The sequence below is a fragment of the Pelmatolapia mariae genome, linkage group LG14 (assembly GCF_036321145.2).
Source record: "Pelmatolapia mariae isolate MD_Pm_ZW linkage group LG14, Pm_UMD_F_2, whole genome shotgun sequence".
Taxonomy (NCBI): Eukaryota; Metazoa; Chordata; class Actinopteri; order Cichliformes; family Cichlidae; genus Pelmatolapia; species Pelmatolapia mariae.
The window spans coordinates 32,893,552-32,912,165 of record NC_086239.1 but is presented as its reverse complement, the minus strand read 5'-3'; the positions used below and the strand labels follow the sequence as shown (position 1 = coordinate 32,912,165).

At 41.2% G+C, this 18,614-nt stretch overlaps 1 protein-coding gene across 2 annotated transcripts in view; it reads left to right on the top strand.

Annotated features, from left to right (window-relative positions):
* Window positions 1–18,614, top strand: part of LOC134641294 (rho GTPase-activating protein 42) — an 81,203-nt gene that overhangs the window by 25,502 nt on the left and 37,087 nt on the right. For both annotated transcript variants that reach the window (XM_063493648.1, XM_063493647.1), the window contains exon 3: window positions 1,587–1,648. In XM_063493648.1, the coding sequence (XP_063349718.1) occupies window positions 1,587–1,648 (62 nt within the window). The remainder of the gene's footprint in view (window positions 1–1,586; window positions 1,649–18,614) is intronic.

Here is an 18,614-nt window from a genome sequence, read left to right as displayed (position 1 = left end):
CGATTACTATTTGAGGAAAAAACAGCCTGTTGAAATCAATCTAGTCATCAATGAAACTGAACTTTCTGACTGACATAGCTAGACCCTTGTGTGAATGCCAGCCATGATCTTGATGCAGTATTGGTATAGTTCACTTTGATGCTCCTTACTTCCCCACATAACATTGGGATCCTGTATGTGTTGCCAGACAGGTTCATCTGACCTTCTATTGATTTCAGTCTATGACTTCCTGCAGTGACATTCACATTCCAAGCCAGAATGGGGCCAAAAGATTGATGTGGCTATAGAAATTTAAATCTTTAGAAAAGTTACAGCCCCAACTCTTAGAAGGTCAATCCTTTAGTCGACAAGAACTGTTCAAATGTGGAATAAGTGAGATGAGCAAAAATCCAGCTCCGAAATGTTAAATATGGAACAGAAAAAGCATTTTAAGCACATAAAATTGATTGTAAACATACAGCTCTTGTTGTTGTCTAGTTACAGTGTGCAGAAAAATGTACATTTAAAAAGCTTATCTCCCCAATTCATCCGTTCCTAAGGTACTAAACTTTATTTAATTTAGTGATTCATCGGGTTTATTGCCTTTCCTCCACTTAGCAGTGAATGATATGCAAGTTATAACCCCACTTTGACTCCCATTTCCTTTCTTCACAGTCTAATCTTGTCCCATCAGTGGCTCCAGCTGTGCCCTTTACCCCCTGAGAGGTTTTCACCGTTGATAGAGGAGCTGGTAGCATTAATAGGAGGCCAGCCTGCCTGCAGGATCACTGGCACAAAATCATTGCTCCCCGGTCTTTAAAAGCTTTGGTGTGTAAATGGACCAAAGTGTCTAAGATGATGCATGGGTCCCCATGCCAGGCTGTCGGGGTTGATAATGATGTTACTGTGTTGGCAAGCAGAGCAGCTCGACCGCTGCTAAATGGCTAGACATAGGGTAACACAGGGGCTGACCAAGACAGGCCACGTTGTATCTGGCCTTCTATTTAATGAAGCTGTAAAGCTATCAAAGCACAATTCTGTGTCAGATAAGCCTCAATGCATTGTATGCTGAATTCATCTGGCCCTGCAAAATGTAATATAAGCCACTGAAGTATAACCCTGATGGCAGGAACATATCTCTATCACATCAGTCTCTCCTGTATTGTGACAGTATATTGCAAACCCTAGCTGTGGGAGAAAATAAAGGGAAGCAATCAGTGGGTTCCATTCAATTGAAGTATTGTTTTTTGTTGGTTTATTATTCCTTTCTTTTTACTGCTGGTCTTGGCTTAAATTGGACAGCTGCATGCTTTTATTAGGTTCTAAAATGTACTGCACTGAAAGGTCTGAAGCTGCAGTGCAAATAAACATTTTAGCATCATGCCTCTCCAGTGCTCGTAGGGTGCCAGGACCAGCTGACGTTTAACGGCTATGCTACTATTTATTTTTTTTCCTGCTTAAATTTTTTTTAATCATGTGACTGTGTCAACAGCCCAGTGTACAGTGTACTCTCTCAGCTGTGAATATATTGTGAAATGGGGACTCATACATACTGATATATATTGACCAAACATTTTAATATGCCGATATGTCTTATTCTGTTTCAGCCCAGTCATTCAAAGAGTTCTCGCAGCTGTTGAACACCGTTGAAGAGGAAAGAAGACGCTTGGTAAGAATGCAATTTTAAACACCAAACAAAACCATAATTAAGATTTCAAACAGAAGCGCTGCAGTCTTTATTGCATCCGTTGATTGACAGCGATTTTTATAACTTGATATACAACAATAAAATAAAATCGCATTCACTAAAGCAAATATTGCCAATTATCTAGTTAATAGTTCCCTCTTATTTTATTTTGCGTGGTGAAAGTACGTTTACTTTTAATCTGTTTGCTTTGCTAAAGCCAAACATTTGATTTTAAACATGGATTTTGTGTCTGGAATTTATAGTAGTCAATCAAGACGACAGAAATATCAGTGAGTTTGTGGTTGCAGTGGGTGGTCATATAAAGTTTTGCCGCAATGCTAATGATTAGTTAATGTAGTTGTAGCTCACAAAAAGCAAAATGGAACAGTAGCTGTTTATTTTACCATAATGAAATCAATTTAATTTGTTACTTGTACTGAGTACTTAGTAGATCTGCTGTACCCTGTTGACCAGAGCATCACAGTCTCTAGTTACACAGCTTTACTAACTTAGTTTATAAGAACATAAGCTATTACTGAATTATAGAAACTGACATTCTTTAGAGGTTTTTATTATTGGAAGAAACATTTTTCCTATGGGTTTCAGATGACTGGAAGTCAACAGAGCATAACATAATGATTGATACAGGTAGTAATATGAAAATACATTAAAACGGCAACGGAATGGAGAAACTTTGGCAAAACAATTTAAAGCCCCACATTTTCTTTGATGGATTTTTGAACTAAGATCATTGGCTTTTTTTTTAGCATGGTACAAAAAGTGGCAGTTATGGCTCCGGTTGGCTGGTCTAAAGGTCAGAAAAAAGGCTTCCAACTCCGCTGAATGCCTTCAGACAAACCAGGCATGACATAAAGGGCAAGGGCATTGGAGGGGGCCTGGGGGAGGGGCTTATGCCCCACCTGGTGTGAGAATGTTGCAGAACTGAGCCCACACACATACACACACACCTCAACCAACAGTATGGCTTTTTTCTTGGAGGATAAGCAGTTGACAGCAGACACATTTTTTGTGTGTGTCATAATTTAATTTTTTGGCTAATGACAGTATAGAGATATCTGTTGAAAAGAACAGAGTATTTGTCTGTACACAAATCCACGTCATCTTATCCATGCATGGTTTTTCTAGTGTGGATTAGTGTAGCCTTACCCCTAAACTCCACAAACGGTTAGAAAGTACAGTTGTAGAGTATAAACAGTACAGTGAAACATAAAATGCCTTGTAGTATTTTTGCTTTTACTTTTACTTTATTTGTTTTAAAGTTGCACATCTTTAAAGTTTAAGTTTTACAACTTTGTTAGTTCCCCTGAGTCGATGTTTTCATGCAGAAAAAGAACATATCCCGTGCCTAGCATTTAAAGGTAAAAGTAGCTGTTTATGAAAGTGGCACTAAGAGATGTCTCAAGGCAGCAATTACATTAGTCTACATACTTCAGCTGTACATCTGATTTAAGAGGTCTGATATGCAAATATGACCAGCTGCAGGTTAGCAGTTATAGGTTTTGCAATTACCTCAGACATTTTCATTAGGACTGTGTTCACCGTGACGGAGGAATCTACAAACTTTATACTGCCACGTTTTTTAGACTGTTTGATACCAAAAATTTTATTTGAGATAGCTCACTAAAGTTTAAGGTACAGATCTCACATAGGTTTCCATGTCTTCAATATGTGGTTATTGTGGTTACATATATACAGCTATACTGACAAGCATTCACCCTCACATTCACACCCCAGTTCTCACCCTAAGGTAGCTGGGATGGGCTACGAGCTACCATATCAGATAAGTGATAGACGAGGGATGGATGGATAGATGGATGGATGGACGGACATGGCTATACTGTACCCATGCTTCTATGTTCTTGGATAGACTTGCAATATATTTCTAAAATTATGTAGAGTTTCAGTGAATGTGAATGCGAATCTCACAGCTGACATTCAAAGCACAACTCAATTTTATGATGGAAAGAGTTGCACTTTTTTTTTTTTTTTTTTTTTTTTTTTTAACCTGTCCCGTTTGGTTCTTTTGCCATCAGAATTATTGTCTAAAGGCGAAGAAAGATGCCCAACGGATTTACTTTACCAAATGGACCATCCCAGCCTTGCCGTAATGGTCCATTTGATTCAACTTTTTATTGTTTATTTTATTTTCACTTGCTGAATACGGGACAGACTTGACTGGAGGAGAGAATGTGGAGAAAGAAAGAGGGAAAGAAAAAAACCTGAGAAGAGGGACGGGGAAAAAGGGCAAAAAACAAAAACCAACAGAATAAGCAGACAAAAAATACATATATCGATCACCTGGATCACCTGTTGAGAAAGAAAAAAGAAAGCAAGCAGAAGAAAACGAGAGTAATAAACAAGATCACAATGATATATGAGAATATGACAGTAAATACTAAATATTAAACATTATTGTGCAGCACGTGAGATCGACAGCGCACAGTGTGCTTTGAGGTAGGAGCCAAAAAGGGTGTAATTTGTGTGTGTGATCACCCGTGTGTACACCTGTGAGCATGAACGCGCTTGTTTTTAAAAGGTTCCTTCATGTAATGATCTGCTAGAGGGTGTGGGGGGCCACTGCCCCGACCTCCAGGGCATGAAGCAGGTATGGAGGAGATCAAGACTCCAGACATCCAGAGGCCCCCAGAACACAAGAGACCAAGGAAGACCAACAGAGGGGCAGCCGCGCCACTATCCCAGAAAGAGCTGAGGAGAGTCCCAGATGAGGGGTCACTCAGCAGCCGCGGAGCAGAAGCCAGGGGGGGTTGCAGTGACGTGCCCGTGAGCTCCGCCGGCAGCCAGCTGTGCCTGAGTGGCCGAGCCCCGGGCCGTGAGGCCGAGGGCACCCCATCCCCAAAGTGGCCCGAGCGAGCCCCAGGCTCCAGGCCCCAATAAGCAGCCGCCAAGGAGTGAGCCGGTGGGTACCTGGGCGCCCACCCCCGGAGACAGAGAACCACCAACGCACCGATGTCTGAGGGCGTCCGCCACCGGCAGGGGAAGTGGTGGGGGGAGATGGGCCTCCAAACCTTGGAGGGCCTGAGATGTCCTCAGAGAGGTGGCGTCTGATACCCAATCTGACATATAGACACAGACAAACAGGCACACACAGATACAAACATCTATTCCCACCCTCATGCTCTCATATACAATTGCTCAACACTCACCCAACGTGGAGACAGACATAGAGAGACGCTGTACACACAATCACACTCCCCAAGCGTACTCTAAGCCCCGAGTCTAGGTACCCTTGCCCCTGGAGGGGGAAACTGCACCCAGACTCAGGTGGTGTAACCCTTTTCCCTGCGGTGGGGAGAAGCAGACCGCCCCGACTCCGCAGCAGCAGGGAGGCCCCATACACCAGACCCCAGTCGGACGGCCAACTCCTCCTCCTAGCCCCCCTGCTCCAGCAGGCCGCAGAGAACGGGGGTGTAGGAAGACTCCAAACCTCCCTCCACCCGCTCATATGTACTGTTGATGTATGTGTGTTCTAAGGTGCATTTAAAACCCAGGAGGGCATGGAGCCACCTGCCAGAGCAGCAGGTAAGCATATAGCCCCTCCTGCTAGCCCTCAATGTCTACATGTATTTAAAATTGAGAGGTGGGCAACGACGCCAGGGGTGAGGTGTACACCCTGATGGTAGTTTGGAATCCGTGTAGCGTGCCCACCTCCAAGATCCTATATGTATGTGTAATGAGAGTGTGAGTAATGTGAATGTCTAAGTTGTGGGATAAAATTGAGGCAGAGGCAGCCAGAAGGGGACAGAGGGGGGGGATGTCTCCTCTGCACCCTGGTGACACACCCCTACCCCAAGGCCCTGCGTGTGTGGGTGATTGTGGTGGAGCGGGAAGAGGGAGGCCGCTGGAGATGGGGAGGGAAGGAAGGGAGGGGCAAGTGACCCCTCCCTGGGGCCAGCTCCCCCGCTGACCCCAGTAGGCACCCCCATGCTGTGCAACCCGCCAGGGAAAGGGGGCCCAGGCCCATCCGGACCGGGGCCCAGTGCAGCAGCGCCCCCCGGCCCCACAGAGCCCGGGACAATTCACCCGACCCCACCACAGAGAAAACTGCACCCACCCCATCATCCACTCATCTTCCAGACTACACAAGACAATAGACGCCCAGGCTGAGATCTCCCCCTCCTGCAGAGAGAGTTCCTGAAGAGAGGAAAGCTCCTGCAAGATGTGACAACCTCCCCCACCAGTTGAAGAGCCCCCCAGGTGGCTCGATGCACCGGCGGCACCCCGCGCCAGGGCCGGGCCCCCATACACCCACCCGCCCACAACCCCGGCAACACACCAACCAGGACCCAAGCCCCTGAGGCCCGGCCAGGGCCCCAGCCCAGAGACGGAGCGCCCCCAGAACCTCACGCCCATCCCGGACCCACCCAGGGGCAGCCAGGCTACCAGGTCAGTAACCCACGTCCGTCAGCACAGACCCTCCCCTAGCCCCGCTGCACGCAGCCACGAGGAAACCGTCACCTAAGAGCCAACAGAGCCCCTAATTGGCCATGACCGCTACCCCGGGTTGAGCCCCCCAAGGAAGATGCTCCTGGGGAACCCCCCGACGCCCTAAGCCTGTCCCTACCCCCACACCAATCACAACAGTGAAGGTGGGACCAAACTATGGCCCCCCACCCCCACTAGGTGATGGAGCTGATCAAAGGAGCCCAGAGCAATTGATCTGATGTGGTGGCAGAGGCTGTATCAAGACTAATGTAATCTAATAGATAATTTCTATATTGGTTAGAATTAAGATTATTTTTATTTTTCCAGTTCATGAGGACTGTTTTCTTGGCTATGCATAGGGCAGTGAAAACCATATGGGCTATATTCTTTTCCGTAGTGACATTATCTAAGCTGCCCAACAAACATACTAAAGGAGAAGTTGGAATGTTACATTTCAGACACTTTGATAAGTCTTCACATATCTCACGCCAAAACTTCTGAACTGGTGGACAGAACCAAAGAGCGTGGATATAATTGTCCGGTGAATTGGTTTGGCAGTGTGAGCAGTTGTTGGTAGACGTAAAGCCCATCTTGAACATCCGATGACCTGTATAGTGCACTCTATGTAGTATTTTGTATTGAATTAATTGAAGACTGGGATTTCTAATTAAATGAAAGGTTTTTAAGCAAATCTGAGACCAGAAGTTTTGGTCTAAGTTAACTGATAAATCCGCTTCCCATTTTGCAATAGGAAGTGATATTGATTCATCTGTTTTAGAAAGCATTCTGTATATTTTGGATAGTAATTTGGGGGTTTTAAGAGTAAGAAATTGAACCACACTTGGTGGTGTTTGTAGTTCAACTTGACCCGGTTTAAATCTCTTTTTTACTATGGATTTAATTTGTTGATATTCTAAAAATCTTTTCTTGTTGATCCCATATTGTGTAACTAGTCTGTCAAATGAAATAAATTCTGTTCCTTCTAGTATATGTTCTAAATATTTGATTCCTTTACTACTCCAATCTGAAAAGTTTATCATATTATTGTTTTGTAATATGTCAGGGTTGTTCCAGATAGGTGTACGTTTGCATGGGATTAATGGAGACTCTGTCAACTTCAGAAACTCCCACCACGCTGTCAGAGAGGAGCTGATGTTGACGCTTTTGAAGCATTCATGTCGTTGGATGTTTGAGCTGATAAACGGTAGATCTGAAATCTCTAGATTATTGCAAAGTGCTTGTTCTACATCTAGCCAAGGTTCATCTAAGAGGGTATGTTTTTGCCATCCTGAGATAAACTGAAGCCTGTTGGCCAAGAAGTAGTGCTGAAAGTTAGGTAGTTCTAATCCTCCTTTATCCTTGGTCTTTTGTAGTGTTTTTAAGCTTATACGTGGGGGCTTATTTTTCCAAAGGAATTTGGACATATATGAATCTAGAGATCTGAACCAATCTTGCGGCGGTTTAGTTGGGATCATTGAGAATAAATAATTTATTTTTGGTAATACCATCATTTTTATAGCGGCAACCCTTCCCATGAGTGATATGGGTAGACATTTCCACCTAGCCAGATCACCTTCTACTTTTTTTAAAAGTGGGATATGGTTTAATTTAGTTAGATCTGCAAGCTTGGGAGAAACATTAATACCTAAATATTTTATATTTCCCGATTGCAGTGGAGTAGAAGAGGAATTATGGAAGGAGCAATTAATCGGAAGGACTGTAGATTTTGACCAGTTAATTGAGTAATCTGATATTCTTGCAAAAGAGTTTATCAGTTCAATCACCCCAGAGATATTGGTTTGTGAATTTTGGAGAAAGAGTAACACATCATCCGCATAAAGGCTGATTTTATGTTCCACGTTCTTGCATTTTATGCCCTTAATTACTGAATTCTGTCTAATTGCTGCTGCTAGTGGTTCGATAAAAATTGCAAACAGTGAAGGGGAGAGTGGGCATCCCTGCCTGGTGCCCCTCAGGAGACAGAAGCTGGAGGATGTCTGGTCATTTGTTCTGACACAAGCTGTTGGGGAATTATATAATATTTTTAACCAGTTGATGAAAGAAGATCCAAAACCAAATTTGTGTAAAGTTGCAAATAGAAATTTCCAGTTAACTCTGTCAAACGCTTTTTCTGCATCTAGAGAAAATATTGTAGTTTCAAGGTTTTTACTGTATGAGTAGTCTATCAAATTAAGTAATCTACGTGTATTTGTTGATGAGTGCCTACCTTTTATGAAACCAGTTTGGTCAGGATGAATTAAGAGGGGGGTTATTTTCTCTAGTCTCTTTGAGAGAGCTTTGCAAATTATTTTAAGGTCTACATTTATAAGGGATATTGGACGATAGCTTGAGGGATATACAGGGTCTTTGCCTGGTTTTAGCAGGAGATTAATGTTTGCAGAATTCATATTTGGTGGAAGTCTGCCATTTTCTTTGATTTCCAACAACGTTCTGTAAAAAACTGGTGCTAGAATCGTCCAGAATTCTTTGTAGAATTCTGCAGGAAAGCCGTCTGGACCTGGAGCCTTATTATTGGGCATATTTATCAGGGCTTCCTGGAGTTCACCTGGCGTCAGTGGCGAATCCAGTGCCATTGCTTGAGTGTCTAATAATTTTGGGAGAGTTATGTTGTCTAAAAACTGATCAATTTCCTTTTTAGATGGGTTTATTTGTGGTGAATACAACGTTTTATAGAAATCCCTGAAAATGTTGTTTATTTGTTTCGGTTCATATATTGTGTTCCCAGATGAATCTTGAACAGCACATATAGTTGTTTTTTCTTTATTTATTTTTAGCTGGTTTGCTAGAAATTGACCGGATTTATTACTATGTTCATAATTTTGTAAGCGTAGTCTTTGTACTAAGAATTTTATTTTTTTATCAATTATCTCATTTAATTCTAGTTTTGTTTTGCGTATTTTGTTCAATGTTTCCTGATCTTGGTGGGACGCGTAGGCTTCTTCTAGTGATTTGATGGTTTTTTCTAATTCCTGAATATTTTTGTTTTCTTTTTTCTTTTTATGTGATGAGAAAGAAATTATTTTACCTCTCATCACGGCTTTCCCTGCTTCCCATAAAACAGAAGCTGATGTTCCGGGAGTGTCATTAAAGTCTAAATATGAAGTCCACTCTTTTTTAAAATATTTAATAAAGTCTTCATCTTTAAGCAGTGATGTATTAAATCTCCAGTTTTTACTTGGCGTAGTATTATTCTTGTGCATTAGTGTTAAAGATACAGGAGCATGATCGCTGACAGCTATAGGGTGAATCTCAGTGTCTGAAATGTCACTCAGCAGTGAGCTGCTGACCAAAAAATAATCCAGACGAGAGTAGGAGTGATGAACATGTGAGAAAAAAGTATATTCCTTACTGGTGGGGTGAAGGGAGCGCCATGCATCGCAAAGACCAAAGTCGCTCATATACTGTTTGATTATATTTGTGGACTGCCAATTACGCTGAGTTCCTGCTGTATTGAGCCTATCCATTTCTTCATTTAGTCCAAGGTTGAGGTCGCCTCCAAGAACAAGTGTGCCATCTAAGTGTTCAGAGAGTGCACTGAAAAAAACTGTGAAAGAATGAGGGATCATCAACATTTGGACCATATACACTTACAATACATAGCTTTTTATCAAGTATAGATAGTTTAATGATTAAGAATCTGCCCTCTGGATCTATAACTGTATCGAGTACTGTGAAATTAATATTTTTATGTATTAAAATTTCTACTCCCCTTTGTCTAGAATTATAACAAGCTGAGAACACATTAGGAAACTCAGGTGTTTTAAGTTCATTCGAACCTCTAAGAGGTCTGTGGGTCTCTTGTAAAAGGACAACATCTGCCTGTAGTTTTTTGAGTTGGTTAAATATTTTTAACCTCTTTTCTCTGGAGCCAGCTCCATTTACATTCCATGTAACGAATCTCAGTGCACCCATAGATGTCTGTGTATAACTAGGGGTGTATGCTGTGTGTGTCGCTTAGACAGGTGGAGAGAATACATCACTTGTTCATAAATAAAGAGAGGGAGAGAGAGAAAAAGTGTGTGGCGAGATGCTCCCTGAGTCTGACTATGTGTGTGCATATTTACTAAGATGAGTACGCTTGGCTTAAATGTGTGTATCCTATACAACTGTGTGCGCTGTCTGAGTGATGTAAATGTGCTGCCGTTGAGCGCATGACTGTGCGTGATCGTGCTGTGCGTATGTGTCCAAATAAAGGATGTTGTTTGTGGATGAGTGTGGAAGCAGGTGATCGAAGCAGTGAAAGAAAGAAAAAAGAAAGAAACCAAGGACAAGGGTGAGCAGCATAAAAACAAGAGGGGAAAAGGAGAGAAGAAAAAACAAGAAGAGAGAAAAAAAAAAAAAAAGAAAAACCGGAAACATTCTAATCAAACCATTGACGGAGAGTGATGGTGTTAATACTGCTATGATATCACACCTAAGATGCGATTTGATACTGGTAAGTTAAACAGATGTTAATGCAAGTTAGTGTGAGTGGATGGGGAAAGGGTGTAGCGGATTCTTATCTGGTGTGAAGTTAATACAGCCACGGAGTGATGTCGGGGTCGCGGTGGAGCTGTCCGTCCACGTACAGCCGGTCCACAGCGATGACAGCGCGGGAGCCCTTCTGGATGAAGCCGCGTCGGATTGGGAAGAGGACCCTGCGTCGTTCCAGGATCTCTTTGGGGAACTGGTCGTTCACGCTGAAGTCCGTTCCTTTTAATTCCCTGCCGCGGCTTTTCACATGTTCCTTTTGTTTGAAGTGGCCGAATTTGGCCACGATAGGACGTGGTCTCCCGGCCGTAGCCCGAATGGGGCCGAGGCGATGCACCCTATCGAAGACGATGTTCTTCACCGTGTCCTCCGGCAGCTTCAGGTGGTTTTTGATGAAGCTTTTTACCGTGGCCTCCGCGTCCTCTCCAGCGGCTTCTGGAATACCAGAAAATACCAGGTTATCACGCATGCTACGAGCTTGTAGATCAATAACTGTTTCTTTTATTTTTTTATTTTCTCTATTGAGCTGGGTAACATTTTCTGTGAGACATTTCACCGACTCCCTTAGCGTGGCATTTTCAGCAGCGAGCGTTTCCACCTGCTGCTGGCTGAACTCCAGGGATTCTCGCAAGCATTTAAATTCCCGGTGAAGAATCTCCACCAAGGACAGCCTTGCGTCGAAGCTGGACAATCGCTTGTCGATTGACTCCAGTATGTCGGCAATATCTTTGCCGGCTGGCGATGTTGTGCCGGGGGAATCTGCCGGGCGAAGTCTTTTCGACGATGGCGTCTCAGATTTGGCCGGGGAAGCTGCACTCTGAGCCTTCTTCATCACGAGATCCTGAAAGCACTGATCAATGTAATCTTGGAGAGCCTCTAAACTCTCCCCGTTGTTCTCCAGGGTGTTGGAGATTATTAAGACAAATATTGTTAGTTATAAGACAATTGATAAGTGTATTTGGTAATACTGAAGCTTAAAGGAATTTGTACAAATCTAAACTACCATTTGCTTAATTTTCCGCCAAAATCTCCGGCGTCTGACGTCAGTTACAACATGAGTCGCTTACCTTGTCCGTCACTTCCCTCTCACTTACCGTGAATAAACGCACCGTGAAAGAGTTGCACTTAAAGAAATGGGTCACCTCTCGTTAGACTACATACCTTTAAGGAATATTGTGTCATCCTAATCATTTTAAAAGAATAAAGGTAACATTAATAAATGTATGTCACCTGCGAAACATGTTTCTTTTCTTTTTTTTCCAAAGCTCAGATGCCTACAAATGCATTAGATCATGCGTCTTCTTCGCAGTTAGTCAATTATTGCCAATCTATTTCACTGGCATCGCCAATTTTAACCAAGGTTAACCTTTTGTTTAACCAGGAAGTGAGCTCTTGAGATAAAGAATCTGTTTTGCAAGCCTGTCCTGGGTTGATAATGGCAACATTAAGCTAGCATGTTTTTTTGTTTGGTTTGTTTTTGGGGTGGTTTCACTAATCTGAGCTCCCAGAGAAAAACCTGCACAAGCACCCTAGGAGCTTCTTGCTGTGAGTCATTAGCAAAGCAACAATTGATAAATCATTATTCCATGTGCTCTTTGGATGTTGCATCAATGCAACACCCAAGGAGCATTTTCTATACGTAAACATAATTATCATCTAATAAAAAGCAGCAGGCCTTTCATTAGTGAGGTTGACAGGCAGGCCCTGAGTCAGAAGGAGACTGTTTAAGAGCTTTGTATTTGAACAGTGATCGTGGAGATTTCGTCTGCTTTCACACAACATCAAAATTCTTACAAAGTTAATGTTCACTGTCTGGGCCCAGAATATGCTCATAGAAGTGATTCTTAATCTGGCGAGATTAGCTGCCTGGATAAATAAAACAAATAAGCTGCTGATTCTTTTCACATTTCTAAGTACTTTGTTAGATTTGGGGGAAAAATGTTTTAAGAAACCCACATGCTGAAGAGGGATGCTTATCTAGTGCATTGAAATGTACCATCCTTTACAAGCGTCCATACACAACAAGTTGGGAGTGCCTGACTTTTCTCACTATTGCCTTAATTGGTGTGTCATGACCTTGTGCTTGAATAAGAGAAAGCAGCAGCTCTGACACCTGTGTTGCTCTGAGCTAGAAAGTAGTTCAGGAAGTGATGCAGAGCGTTCTAATTAAGACACCTGCATATACAGAGCATTAATGCAATGAAGAAAGTGCCAAAGTCTTCTGTATCTTAATTTAAATTCATATACCACGGGTAGTCATAATTGCTTGTTTGTGTGCCTGCAGCACCACTTCTAACAAACTTGATACTGAGTATGGGTGCATAGATGGTAGCATGAAATACAGCAAAATGTGTGCGTACGGTATATTAACTTGTGGGTGTGAAACACCAGTGTAACCTTAGAAATGAAAATCTTGGGCTATGATGGAACCAGTGGTGGGCATAAATGCTTCTTGCATGATTAGTTAGAAATATCAAATGAAATACATGTGTTTTGGATGCACTGAGAGTCTAAGGTTTGTACAGGTTATATATACAGGTTTGTCCTCTCCTGAAGAAACATGCACTGTTGTTGTTTGTTTGTTGCTTTTTGTATCTTTGTGTGTAATTCTCTTCCTCTGGGATGCTGGTGGTCATCTGGGGGTTGACAAAGAGGGTATAATTTATCTGTGCGTTTATTAGGATTCAACACAAATACTAGGAAGCTGACACTAGTGCTACTGTAGACATAAAATTAAAAACTGACAGGACAGATACATATTAAAGCACGTTTGCATGTTCATTAATATGTAAATATTATGTAGTCGTGTCATTTCAAAATGGTGAAAAAAACAAAAACAAGTCAAAATGACAAGCAGAGACAAGATGAACTGGATAAGAGAATTTAAATGACGGCACAGCTGAGAATCCAAAGTCATAGAAGTAAATTTAATAAATCAAAGCGGCTATGGCTAGGCAAAGAAGCTATGGGATGCAGCACTTCATTCATCTTTGATAGATTTAATAAGTAAAAACATATTCATAGCACACGCACACCCCCACTTTCCCCCCTACTTGCTTGAAAAGTATCCTCTTTGCATCATCTCGCCTCTCTTCACCTAGCAGTCTTCTGTCTCCTCAGATCTCTGGAATATGCAAGAAACATGGTTCTGATCTCTGCACTTTGAGCTGATTGTAATGTGATGCAGGAAGAAACGCGTTTTCTTATGGTTTTCTTTCTTTCTTTCTTTTCTTTTACCTGTGTGCATTCTAAATCTCTTGGGACACAGGTGCAATGTAACTAATGCCTTAGATAAACTTTGTATTTTTTAAATCCCCATGGTGTGAAAAAGTGACTTTTTGATATCGTTTTCCAAGAAGATTATACGAGGATTTTGTTTACTTTGAACTGAATGCAGCCTTTTTTTCTCCATTGCTCCTATGTATGAAATGGAAACTTTGAATGACTCACATGACTTGGGGCATAAAACTGTGAATGATGCTCCTCAGTAAGCTACAACAAGTACTTTGCTCATCGTTAAGCTAATTTTTATAGAGCCAAACTGGTTACACCAAGTTCACTGATTGATATATACGTCCTAGTTTCCACTACAATAGCATCTTGATTTGATTTAAATGACCATTCAAATGCTTTTGGAAAGCTTTGATGAGTACAAGAATGTCATATTTGTCTTTTAATCACTCTTTTTTGTAGCAGATCAAATAAAAAACAAACTGCCCTCAAACTGTTAGCATACATCATTTTTGTATAGAGAAGGTCAAACATCCATAAATGACCACAAAACAAAAAATTAATGCTGTAGCACCCAGAAATTAAACCCCTTTCAAGTCAAGTATAAAAGCTGATGAAAAAAGGTTAATGATACCACAGAGCTTATAGAGCTATTAAATTACTTGTTTTGCTATAAACGACATATTGGTGGCAACAAGACAGTTATGTAGGAATAAAAGAAAAAGGGTTTAATTACAAACCCTTTAGATTCTCTAAACTTGCAGTCAGTTTAGGTCTCAGCTGAAAATTAATAATGAATTCATTTTTATTTGAAATGATTAAATGAATATAAAATAAATTCCAGTTTCTACTTGATTTTTATGCTGATATCACAGCTATATAATTTTCTTGTTAGTCTCGATATGACAACTCCACAGTATTTTTTTAAAAAAAACAGCTGAAGTGTTTTGTAAGCCTATACTCAAAAGACTGAAATGACCCATTTACATAAGCAGTCAGACCCTTCACTTCATACTTGGTTGAGTCACCTTTGGCAGCAATCGCAAACTCTAGTCTTCCTTGGAATGAGCCACAAGCTTGGAACAGCTTTCTTCTGGTTTCTCCTATTCTTGGCAGAATTCTTTTAGCTCACCTAGTTTGATGGAAAGTGTTGGTGGATAACCACCTTGAGGCCTCTCCAGAGATTCTCCTGACTCTGGCTGAGATACTCCAGGACTTTTACAGAGTTTTCGAAAAGCTGGTCCTGGGATTTCTTACTGGTATCCTTTGTTGTTGTTGAAATGTAAAACGTGTCTTACTTGCCAAACATTGGCACCGTTTTGATACTGCCTCTAAGACTATGCTTGACTATGGGGACGACTGCGAATTGTGGCCAGATTGTGAAATTATATTTTCAGCATATACGCGCTTTTCTTTTCATAGTCTGAGAGTTTGTCATGTGCCTTTTGGCAAACTTCCAGCAAGCTGTCATGTGCCTTTTTGTGATAAATGGCTTCCGCCTGGCCATTATACCAGAAAGGCCTGATTGATGGAGTGCTGCTCTAATGGTTGTCCTTCTGTAAGTTTCTCCCATTTTCCCAAAGGAAATTTTGATCTCATTTATAGCGACCATTCGGTTAATCTAGTCTGACCAAGGCCCTTTTTCCTCAGCTACTCAGTCTGGCTGCTGATCAGATCTAGTAAGTCCTTTGGTGCTTACAAACTTCTAACATTTAAAAATAATGCACCATGTTGTTCTTCGTAGCATTTTTAGTCCTCTTGAATTTTCCCTATAGCCTTTTATGGATGTTCAGGGAGATTATATCCCTCTATCTCATTGTTTGGCTTCCCCAGCTGTGAGACCTTAAATAAACAGTTATATGACTTTCCATTTAATTGAATTAGGTAAAAGTTGACCACAGTGAAAATCACTGATAGAAGTAGAATAAACCAGAGCCTAACTGCAATTCTAATAAAGTCTATTATAGTCGAAGTCTAAATAGGTACCTCACACTGAACTACAAAGATGCAACAAAAGGTATTTCACACCTTTTAATTCACAGTCAACTTTTCACTGTTACTGTGTGGCAATGCACAAAAAGGAAACTCCTTGAATCTCTTCCAGATCCACTGTCACAGTTTATGCATCTGACTGAGACAAACCAGGAGAAAAGTACAGATAACCAGAAAGTTTCATCTCAGCCTTTACAGCAGTTGGTCTTCAGAACTTAATTAGCACATCTCAAGCCAACACATGTTCACCAAATGTATGAAACATTTCCTAACAAGGAGACTATCCTATGCTCAAACCATGAAATATTGTGAGATATATCAGCTGAGACTTGACTCTCTGCTATTGTTAAACCACAATCACTGCCAGATGGTGTTTCTATTTTGCAGGTTTGTTTCTCCTAATAGATTACAGCAGACAGATGTGCTTGCAGCCACACATTAGTAAAAAGAATAGAAAAAAACTTGTCATGCTCAGACAGAGCAGTTGAAAACTTTCAGAAGCTGGCTGTGGGGGAAAAAAAGGAAGAACCCCTCCATCATACCTAGTACCATTTCACATCTGGACTGAATCTGTAAGAAAAGCACAGACTGATGAGAGTGACTAAAAATGTAGATATTTCAGACTGGATATAGAGGAAATATGCATGTCTCAAATCAAGGTCCCTGTCATTTCTGGAGTATTACCTAGCGTGCTTTAAATCTAAGTTGCCTCTGGTGCTTGGACAAAACTCTTACCAGTAGCACAATTTCTGCAGGGTTTGTCAAGCATGAAGCTTTTTATTGTCTGTTGGCTCAGCAGGCAGCCAGGCCTAAAATCTTTTTGCTTTGTGGCTTGTGATTGGCTTGTCAACTACCCAAGTGTGTTATTCCTCTTGAAAACTTCTCAAATTCTATCCTGTTAAAAAGATTTCTGCTATTATTCCCCAGTTGATAACCCTCCAACCATCAGAGAAATAGTGAAAATGGTTCAAGTTCTGCATGGTTTGAGAAGGTTCAGCATTGTTGAGCATGGATGGCATTAAGGAGAAGAAGGGCAGTGCCCTGATGTTGGGGCTCTTGGAGTGATATCCATAGCCCCCTGGGATAAGGCTGCGCTGAAAAACACATTGGGTTTTCATGGTGCTGTTGCTTCTGAAATGGAAGAAAAATCAGGTATATTTTTATATTTTGGTTACCTTAAGAGCAGCATAATATATTTGGGGGTTGGGAACAACTGAATTGCAGTTACCTTAAAGAACAGTCATGCGTAAACACATCAGTAGATAAATAGCCCAAATATTTTAGTCACCTTTTGCACAAATGTTCCCTTTGATTGCAGTTTGCCTTTATATTCGAAATGAAATGTTTCAGAAGATTCTGTCTCTCAAATTGTTACATACTGATGCTTCATCAGGACACCTACCAAGACAGCACAATAACTCAAGCAGCACAGTGGCTCAGTGTGTGCTGTCACTGCTGTGTGGAGTTTCCATGTGCTTAAGTAGTTTTCCTTTGGAAGTCTGCGTTTCTTCCACTATCAAGAACTTCCTAGGTTTATTGTTCTGTCATTGTGCCCTTTACGAAGACACTAATCTGGAGATGGAAGAATAGCAGCCAACAGACATTCACAGAAGGAGACGGGTATGTTGTGGGTAGCATAATTGCCCAACTTCCCACTGCAAGACTGGAGCTGGAGTCTATTCTTAAATTTTCCAGACTGCAACTACTCCTCCACAGTTATTTAAAGGAGTATCAAGAGCATTAAAATGCAATGTATACAATGTCAATATATATATATATTTGTGTGTGTGTGAGAGAGAGAGAAATACACTTCTCAAATTCATTTCCCCCTTTATTAAAGAAAAGCATTCCCTAATAGTCCCTCAGCTGCATGTGATGCATTTATTCCCCATATTGAATTTCCTTTGGTTTACGAGTCATTCACAGACATGCAATTATACATATTTTGTGTCTTTGCCTGACATTAAATGCAAAAAGTGTGTCTGTGGTGAGCAATATGCTGCTGCTGTTTTCCCAGGATTTAACAGTACAGTAATTCTGCTATGTGGGTAGCTTGTGTGCTGGCCTGTGAACTGAGGAATGTCCCGTTGACCCTGAAACAACACAGTGAAATAAAGACAGTCATTGTTCTGAGGCACATTCGTGGTGGCTTGTTTAATGAAAGTCTGAAAAGTATTTGGAGTGAACATCATCAAACCGTTGTGCTACACGCCCCAAAGCTAAAGTAAACCTCAGTTAGTATGAGCAAAAATTTCTCTGTTTATCACCCAGATACCACTCTGGTTAATACATGCCAGCATGCTATGGCTATGTTATTTGTTTAAGAAATCCTCCACATGCAGTGTTTGACTGAAATTCTTTATTGCAATAGATAAATGTCATTTTAATTTTATATATGTTTTCCTTAAATCTACTGAGGTTTATATCAAGACTTTGGGATACTTTTAGGATATTTCCTTGGAAAAGAAAATATGTTCAAAGTAAAGAATCTGTCCTATTTCATGATTCATTTTTCTTCTTGTGACAGTCACTTTTTACTTCCAAATAATGTGCTAAGTAAAGATAATGCTTTAACAGCATAGCCCCCCCTCCCAAAACCAATTTTCTCATCAAAGCAAGCCATGTTGATTGGTACTGGTGCATGGAAGTTGTGACTTCCGATCATGCAGTGAGTGACAGAAACCAGAGAAATAACCAGAAAGAGTTGAAGATTGTCACTGTTTTGAAACCAGTTCATAACACACTAGTGTGATTTCTTTCCTCTTCATTG